This window comes from Bemisia tabaci, chromosome 4 (assembly GCF_918797505.1).
Source record: "Bemisia tabaci chromosome 4, PGI_BMITA_v3".
NCBI lineage: Eukaryota > Metazoa > Arthropoda > Insecta > Hemiptera > Aleyrodidae > Bemisia > Bemisia tabaci.
In genome coordinates this window covers 47,765,365-47,774,871 of record NC_092796.1, presented here as the reverse complement: position 1 = coordinate 47,774,871, position 9,507 = coordinate 47,765,365, and the positions used below count along the sequence as shown (strand labels likewise).

Here is a 9,507-nt window from a genome sequence, read left to right as displayed (position 1 = left end):
GGTGTCGGTATTAGGGCTGTGGGAAGCCACTGTGGGACCTGGTTATTATTGGCACCGCCAATCGTCCATTTCCCGCATCCAGGCGCTCGGAGCATCCTCGCTCCCCGATTGAGCAATTCAATTTGTGAGCCGAGGAAAAGTGTAGTTTCACTGCCACGTTGCAGAGTTTTGAATGAAATCAAATGAACAGGTAATATTTTTTTGTGTAACGAAGCTCATTCAAACAATGGACCACTAGACAAGGCACGAATTTCCAGGCATTCTGATTACGATGGAAATATCGTAACTGAAATTTTCACGTATATAGAGCACGATAGCGCACATACATAGAAGGTATTCATGACGCCATGTGCAGAACGTCATATACGCATGGTTCCATTTTTCAGACTGCATTTCTCATTTGAGAACAGTGCGTGTCAGAGACTAAAGCACCACTCACCATTAACAAGAAATTCAACGTAATAAGCGTGGATTCTACATCGCGCGCAAACACGCATTCGATGACATCGAATGCCCTGCGATATGATAATCTTGCAAAACCACGCCTTAACACTTGAATTCTTTGTTAAAATTGGTAAGTGAGTGCTTAGTCTCTGACAACAGAATTGCGATCTCAAAATTGGAGAAAAATGACGAGTAACTGAAAAATGGAACCATTGATACGACTATCGTATCCGTTCTGACACAAAAGTGGCGTCGATCGACTCACCGTATCAGATTTTTCCGACAGTATGTCCTTGTGAGCCAGGGAGCAGCAGTTACAAATTCATCTTGTGAACTCAATGTGAAAGTAAAAAAGTTCATGTAATTGATGCATTAGTTATTTAGAGTTCGGTTATCACGCTAACTAGTTTCTTCCACGCAAGTAGTCGCAGACCGTATGACTTACCCGTGAAACGTTAATGGTAAGAAACCAATGTATCATCCTGCTTCGAACTTGGAAAATCCCTGAAACGTCTAGTGGAGCCATTTGATAAGTGACATTCCGCGGGGAAGGGGACCTTAGTTTTCAGTGGAGTGGCGTGATTTGCGATCTATCGATTGATCTGCCATTTAAATCTATGGAGAAGGATCGATAAACAGGGTGCTCGCGACGACCTCTTTCATGATCGATTCTTTACCACAGCTTTAAATGGGATGTTGTAATTTTGTCAAGGTTTTCGGGAAAATAATGTAGTTTGCCGTGTTTACCGCGTGACGAGGTGCGTCTGAAATGTCATGTCTGACGTTGTAGGTAGCTTTTTATAGATACGAGTGCACGAATATAACGGACTGGATTTAACTTTTCTCACAGAATAACTTTGCTTTCTTCTTTTTTTTACAAGTGAAGTCGTATAGGTATTACTTCAATCATACTGATGGAACGTATGTCTCGCGTGCTCACTCCGTAACTTCGAACGCAAATTCTGCGAAATTTCATCATAAACTTGGCATAAAAAACCTAGATTAATGTGACGCGCCGATGATTTTAAAATTTTAAAGGTCACGACTTTTTTTATACTGCGCACGAGTAATTTTTACAGCGCCTCAGGGCAAAAAGCAAATTCACGCCATTTTAGTCATTTAGATGCATCACAAAAAGAGTGCTCACTAATACTCCGATGTGAATTGCAATGTTTCGAAGTCCATATACCTCAGAACCTGTGCTAGATATGGCGGCTAATTCACATTATCAAACCAAGCTTATACCTAATTTCAAAGGGTGGAGGGGGGGGGGGGAGTTTGGCTACGATCGTGCCTTAAAAGTAAGGGAGAGTAGGGGGTCAAAAAGTAAGCAAAAATGGGCTACAAAATATTTGAATGACCCCCTATCTCAAAACATCCGACGAATAGGAAATTTTTTTGGTAGTCAAGTCGCAAAGTTTGATGATCTCCTTGATCCTTCGTTTAGAATAGGGGTCCTCGCTCGTGGCTGCGGAGAAAAAACTCTCTGTCCTCATCAGTGGCGAGGCGTGAGTGATCGATTATCGATAGCTCCGCGTTTGAAGCTGTGGTGAAGAATCGATTATTAAGGTGTTCGTTGCGAACCAGTAGCGTGGCGTAAATTGCGATTTATCGATTGCTATGCCATTTAAACCTATGGTAAAGAATCGATTATTAAGGTGTTCGCTGCGAACACCCTGTCTATCGATCCTTTTCCATAGGTTTAAATGGTAGATCAATCGATATATCGCAAAGCACGCAACGCCACTGTTGCGAACACTCTATTTATCGATCCATTTCCATGGGTTTCAATGGCAGATCAATCGATTTATCGCAAAGTGCGCCACGCCACTGGTCTCGTGCATTCAAGGTTGTTTCATGCATCGCATTTTCTCAGTCTATCGCTTTTCGTTCAACATTTCCGAGAAGCATAAAAGTTTGACACTAAACAATTGTCTTTTACAGTGAGGGTTTTTTCATATTTTTGAATTCGAAAATAAAATTGAATCTGCTTCAAAGAAAGCATTGCCGTGGAAATTTCCATCGCCAACGATTCCGACGCGGTACCCATCATTTTTTTTACACGCAGCACAAAAAATTCAGCGATCGTCCAGGAGCATGCCTTTTTTTTTCCCTCGGTCTCTGATGATAACTGTCTCGCACTCATTTTCAATTTCAGCTCTCGAGTTAGGGATGAGGTGTCATGATGTTAAGGATCTCCTTAGACCTTTCCCTAATCACTGTGCACACTATACATGAGGAGCTTGGAGGACAAGGCGCATAAGTGTAGTTTTCGCTACTTCGAGGAAAACGAATTTGAAGTTTCAAGATTACATGGATCCTTATGGCGGAAAGAAAGTTCAAACTGAATTTTTGATGCTTAAAAATTGGTATTTGGAAGCGAATTTTCCCCAAAATATGCATTAGGACTAGTTTTACTTGAAATCATTGATATCTCAATATTTGCAAAAACTGCACTTATGTGTCTTGTCCTCCAAGCCCCTCATAATAATACGACCTCTTAGGGAAATGAGTTGTTTAAGAAAGAACTTTGATTACGGTCCTCAGTCCTCCGAACCAAAAAACATCTCCTGAACTTTCCGGTCATATGATCGAGGTTTTTCCTCCGTGTAAAAAGTAGCTGGGCTGATTCAGCTTTAAATATATCTTATCGCCTAATGGACCACTAGATAAGGTACGAATTTCAGCATTCTGATACATGTTTCTTAACCAAAATTTTACGTAAAACACGATGCTCACAACGAAAATTACCGAAATTAACTCCTTACGAAGATATTTAATGATTCTTAATGCGTGAATTCAAACCACCCGCTCATGAAAACACAATGCTCTACGTGATTCACATCGCGCGCTAAACGCTATCATGACAGTCTCTGCGATATAAAAATCTGGCAACCTTAATCTTGAAGCTTTGGCTCAGTCATAGCAAATTGCTAATAGTTTGAACAACACATGATGGGAAATGAACATTGCTCGATTGAGAAGCTTGCTGAAACCGTTGTAGTGGGCGATTTGACTCACGTAGAGTTTTGAGTTTCTTGTGAGCGGGCAGTTCAAATTCCTCGTAACCGATGTGAAATAAAAACGTTAATATCTTCGTTAGGAGTTGGTTTCCGTAATTTTCATTGTGTGAATCGTTTTCCACGTGAAATTCTGGTTAAGAAACATGTATCAGATCGCTTAAATTCGTACCTTGTCTAGTGGTCCATTGTATTCGCACTTATGAAATTCTCGGTGGTGGATGATCTTCAAATGAAATGTGTTGAAGAAAATAAGCACAGGCCTCTCGGCTGTCTTCCTTCTCGGCGAGGTAACCACCTGACTGAATGTTTAATTAAGTTGTGTAAGAGGTTACAGTCACATCAAGACACGCAGAACATTCTCGGATCGGATGTCTGTTACTCTGGAGAGTCTGAGGGTGACGTCACAGCACCTCCGTCTCAATCGGCGTGTGATTGGCCCATTTAAATAATCCGGACGTGGAGAGATGATTCCATTGGCTATTCGGTGACCTCCGGCCATTTTTTTTATCATGTTTTTCAATGGACTACTAGACATGGTGTTCTCTCCAGCAGAGAACTTTAGGTTCAGGATATGGTTCTTTCATTGGAAAATTCGTGCAAAAAGTTGTATTGCTCCTTCGAAGAGTGCTTGGTGAGCTGAATTCGCAGTGTTCATTAAATTTTTTCTCTGGTGCGAGAAAAAATAGATTAAAAATGTTGGAAATATATCGCCGTATGTGATGTCATCGCGCGGCATTTCCCTCTTGAGCATATGATGTATCTTAGCAGAGTAGGTTTTTATATCTCCTTCAATAGTTGTTCAATTCAGAAACCAAAGAATTCATGTGCCCAGTTCACTCGGTAGTTTTCTTTTGAACATAAAAATTCGTAAATTTTTGGACACCTGCAGCCTGATCGATAAAATGTTATGTTTGTCGACCGGTTAAGGCAAGATTGAGGAGAATGAAGTCCTGTGATTGGTCGGTGCTCTAAGCCGTGAGCCTTGCCGTTCCGATTAAAGTGGATTTGAGAAGGATGAGATTTGGAAGGATGAACCCAGTATCGGCAACTTAAGAGGTAGGCCTTTCGTTGATAAGATCCTTTATTGGCACCACAAGACGTACATCTCAGAGCATCGACCAATCATATAACTCCATTTTCTTTGATCTTTTTTTACCCGGTTGACCAACGCAAAATTTCAACAGTCAGGTTGCTGGAAATTCTCCAAGGTTAGGGGTCGCTCTTAAAAAAAAGAAAAAAAACTTAGGTCAACCAAGTAATCTTCACGAAGTTTTACAGTTCGTTCATTATTACTCCAACGCTGGACTACAAGAAAGGGTAAAAACTTGAGAAGCACAGCACCTGGTGATTCCTATTGCAACTTAAGAAATTGTTACTACATGAAAACCTCCAAATTCAGATTGAAAATCAGGAATTAGCAGTAATGAATACTGAGTATACATGGTACTACCGACGTTTCTTGACCATTTTTCTGCTTGGATTTTTTACGGCTACACAAACGTGCAATAATATTGTAACTTGTGGGGAAAAATTCACTGTATACTTATATGTACACTTTTTTTTTTATTCAGTACTATATCAGGTTAAAATATAATACAATGATGTGATCAGACCCTGTATGTACAATGATAAAAATATTTGTGCTTTTGTGTTACTTTTGGTTAATATAGGAAGTGAAACATACAAACCAACAAAAATTCTGTGTTGATTTTGTTACGGTTTGCGGTGAATTTAGCGCAGAAAACAATAGAGATACTATGGGAAAATGCATTTCACCGATTGTGACGTTGGTATCCACGACTCATTTTTATTAAATTTCCTCATGAAAACTAGCTGGCATTTGCTCTAGAAATCGTCTACTGAAGGATAGGATTATTTTGTGTTTTACTTCCCAGGTTGACCAAAATTTTATGTTGACATTTCTCTCTGTGTATGAGGTATTCAGTGATCCTTGAAATCCCTTTAAAAAAAATCAATCATTAAAATGCGTTGACGGTGCAACGCAATCTATGTGAGTTATCCCAATGTTACTGAGTATATCGCACACTGTGCTCTATAAAATTTCAACGGTGAACATATTTTTCCATATAAAAATTAAATCCGTGTTTCCGCGAGGTCGAGTCGTGCTGTGAATGATCCAGGAATCTTTCCGATAATGCAGAATATTCCAATCGTTACACAATGCACATCTCACGGTGCGGGTGCTAACAATTAGAGTACCTGTATAGCGAGAGTATGGACAGATCGCTTCATGGAGGGCTTAGGGCCCAAAAGTGCAGCCACCCTTCTAACCTACTTCTAACGCACAAAATTTCACTGCCAGTCTGCAGGTTCCAATTCTAACCAAGATGGCCAAGAATGTACATAAATGAGCGTTCTTCCGCAAAATTGAGTAAATTTATGCAAAAACTGAGTCAAACACGTGCTTAATAAACGACAGTTCGTAACAATAGTATCAGTAAATCGTCCTTGATAATTGAAATTCATAGGTTGGCTGCATTTCTGGGCCCTAACTTTATTCGTGGAGGCATCGGTGAAGGCCTGATGGACTTTCGGAGTTTCACATCTGTCCATACTCTCGCTATACAGGTACTCTACTAACAATGGCATCCTCGGTGCGTTTTAGGATCGGTTGAATTCACCCAGAACCGAAGTCCGAGGTGCATTCCTTACTCACTCGGTGGGCACAAACAATAAATAATCCCGGAGATATCCGAGGAAACTAGGCGATTTTAAAAATGCCAACTCTATACACTCCGTCGGGTGACAAAATTCTCCATAATTTAAGGAGGCTTGAACAAAGATTTGAAGTCAGAGGCAAAAGAGGAGATACGGATTGGTGGACGTGAACGATCCTAAAGTGGTTATTTCGTTGTCGAATATAGACTCTCGCTTGCATATCGAATATTCCACGCAGATCTGCTCAGCCAAACCAGGGAAAACTTAGCACCGCGGAGGGGAAAAAAACCTTCTAACAAAAGGTCACTCATAATTCCTTTCTAACGTCATATTTTCACGCACTTTTCCTCAATTTTTGCACTTCTAGCAGTGATGAACAGCATTGCGAAGGAAAATAGGCGTGAAAGCTGTACCTAGCTAATGGGAAGGCAAAAAATATTAAACCATCGCGGCTAAAACACAGACAGACAACACAAAATTTTCCTCCTAGGTAGCTACACCTTTTTTTTTGGGGGCCGAAATGATGGAAAGTGCGCAAAAATTACCTCACGTGATAGAACATCTATGCTGGATCTTACGCGATAACGAGTCGGAATCATATTTTCATGTAGTTGACTTCCTCCATTCGGTGATGGCAGTCAAGCGGTGCTGCGTTATAATTTTGTTGGTGATCTTGCTCATGGCAATCCAGTGTTCGGAGGTAATATTTGAAATTGTGATATTTTTAAAATAAGCTCATTTTTCGTTTTTCCCCTTTCAATGGGCGAAATAACTGTTAAAACCAATTGGTTTGCTACTTCGCAACATAATGATGGTTTCCCCTTTTCTTCTAAAGCGGTAGTAGCGTAGACTCTGGATGAATTCGCCTCATACTTTTAAGTCGCATTTTCCAGAATGCAAACATATGCCAAAATGCGGAACCACGCGTCTCTACTTCGGCATTTCAAAATGTCCACTCCTATTTAATTTTATTTGATGAGAGACAAGCTAACTCTCCATCTCGAAATTGTTACGTAAAATTCTGTTGACATAGAAAAAAAAAATCAAGGAAGTTATCGATAAATTACGTTGACTATTTTTCCAAGGAAAAAAATATCTGAAAATTATACGGAAAAATATACATTAATTTTGTCAAAAATACAAGTTTTATCCGAGAAAATTTGGCAACTTTCGTGTGTTCATACCACTGAGTACATAGAGTCGTGTAATGTAAATATTGTAAATGGGAGAGCTGGCGCCATGTTCTGCTCGACGAGTTCCGAGCCCGGTGTGCGGGCCACTTTTTTGACACATATTCGATCCAAAATGGCGGTGTGGAATATGTAGTAATTCCATGGCCGGGTTCCCGTGTATCGCAAACAATCGATTATGTATCGAAAAAGTGACCCGGTTCCGCACAGGAGTCTCGGAATTCGGGAGCTGGATATTGCTTGAAAGTGGCGCCAGCTCTCCCACTTACATTACGACTCTATGTACTCTATGGTTCATATGGCGTTTTTCCTTAGCAACGCAGATTAGTTATATGTGTGAAGGGTAATCTAGTCAAACCGGGTAATGTCGACATTACCCGGGTAATGGCGGCAATAATTGACATTACCCAGGCCGTTTTGGTTAGGTTAGGTTAGGTTAGGTTAGGTCCAGCCGGTCCCGTCTGCGGCCCTCCCTGACGACTGAGGGGTGGGATGGCGGGTATTATAACCTAACCTAACCTAACCTAACCTAACCTAACCTAACCTAACCAAAACGGCCTGGGTAATGTCAATTATTGCCGACATTACCCGGTTTGACTAGATTACCCGTAACATACGCACCTTCAGACTCGTCACAATGCAGTTAACCCTTTCCATTTGATTTCTTTTATTTCAGTCACAAACAACACAGGAGATCTTGAATGAATATTTACAGTCGGATCCGTGTCGCAGAGGCCGCGGGTCACCATGTCTCGAGCCTCCAGAATTCTCTTTCCAAGGATGCGATGAGGCATTCTCGTCCATCATCACGCTAGCCCAGGCGGGAGCAGGGAATGTCCACGGGCACTGCAAGAGTGTGAAGTATTCTGCGTGTCGAAAGACAGTAGGGTGCTTATATGTTTATCACAAATGCACCGCCGAGGTCACTTTGTCTACCGGGACGAAGAAGTTGGTCGCTCTCAAAGACTGTATGAAATCGATAAGAGGGCAATGACGCTAAAAAGCTGTTAAAATAACTCTAAATGCTTTAATGCCGTTAGTATTAATGCCTGGTACTTGCTTAAATCAACGAGATAGATGACTTGAATGTTATGATACTCCTTTGTTTAATGTGTACCCTGATATCAATGAATTTAAAAAAAAAAGAAAAAAAAAAAAATTATCGAAAAACTTAAAAACATTCGTACGTGTTTTTTTTTCAAAAATGTCGATGAAACATTTCGAAAACTACTTTGAATCCTTTAGAAAAAAAGTTTTGATGACATTAATGCGTTTTCAATGTATTTTGAAGTCAATTTGTAGATCACTGAAAAAAAAGGTTTTAAATATTTTAAAAGCCATTAAAATACAATGAGAGATTTCAGGTCATTTTTATAGTCATCCTTTATACGTGGGTATCTAAAACTTTTTATGAAAATATGTTTTTGAATTATATATAAAGGTGATTATACCTTTATTCAATATTTGAATATGGTTTGAAATGAAACGCTTTCTGCAAAAATACAATACGTGAGCACATCTATAAGTGAACCTTGCCCACCGTCCACACTAGCGTAAAAATGCACCGGAGAGAGTCTTCGTCGGCCATTTTCAAAGTAGCTTTGGCGAGACCTGACACTTCAGATTTGCCCATTGTAGGCCAAATACAAATTAGAAGGTACGACTAAAAGCAAAATGTATTGAAATTACAAGATGTCAGAGCATTTTACTTTGCTTAAATGGCTCGGATGTGAGATGCACTTTTCTGTATTGTTCTACTTCTTTATTTTATTTGGGTGATTTTTGCGGGAAAAAAAAAAAAGTAAGGCGTTGCTCAGGTCAGGTAAGGCTCCGCGCCAAATAAATTTTCAAACTTTTAGACTGCGACAGAAGACTATTTGACATCTCTTTAGCATTGAGAGTAACCGAAAGAATCAAGATGGCATATCTTCTGTCGCAGTCTTGAAATGTGTAAAATCATTTTGAGTGGACTCTAATACGCGGTGTAAATTGAAAATAAAAAGACCGTGTTCAACGGAAAGGAACTATTCACATCAGTCATTACCAAATTTCATGGAGCAATTTATTTTATATACAGAAGAGCAATTGTATGGATTATTTTGAAAATATTATGGAATTCGCTTCACGTTGCAGAGGAAATCCTCTGAAAACAACAGAATTTACATTACCGT

The 9,507-nt window shown here is 39.9% G+C and overlaps 2 protein-coding genes across 2 annotated transcripts in view; one reads left to right on the top strand and one right to left on the bottom strand.

Annotated features, from left to right (window-relative positions):
- Positions 1-3,105: 3,105 nt before the first annotated feature.
- LOC140224527 (uncharacterized) overlaps positions 3,106-9,507 on the bottom strand; it is a 219,926-nt gene continuing 213,524 nt past the window's right edge. Inside the window, exon 2 of the mRNA XM_072299972.1 lies at positions 3,106-3,340. The gene's annotated coding sequence lies outside the window, so the exon portion shown is untranslated. The remainder of the gene's footprint in view (positions 3,341-9,507) is intronic.
- Positions 6,638-8,447, top strand: LOC109043730 (uncharacterized). Its single transcript, XM_019061021.2, has 2 exons — positions 6,638-6,846; positions 8,013-8,447. Exons 1-2 carry the CDS (start codon positions 6,667-6,669, stop codon positions 8,328-8,330), a joined length of 498 nt encoding a protein of 165 aa, XP_018916566.2. The 5' UTR covers positions 6,638-6,666; the 3' UTR covers positions 8,331-8,447.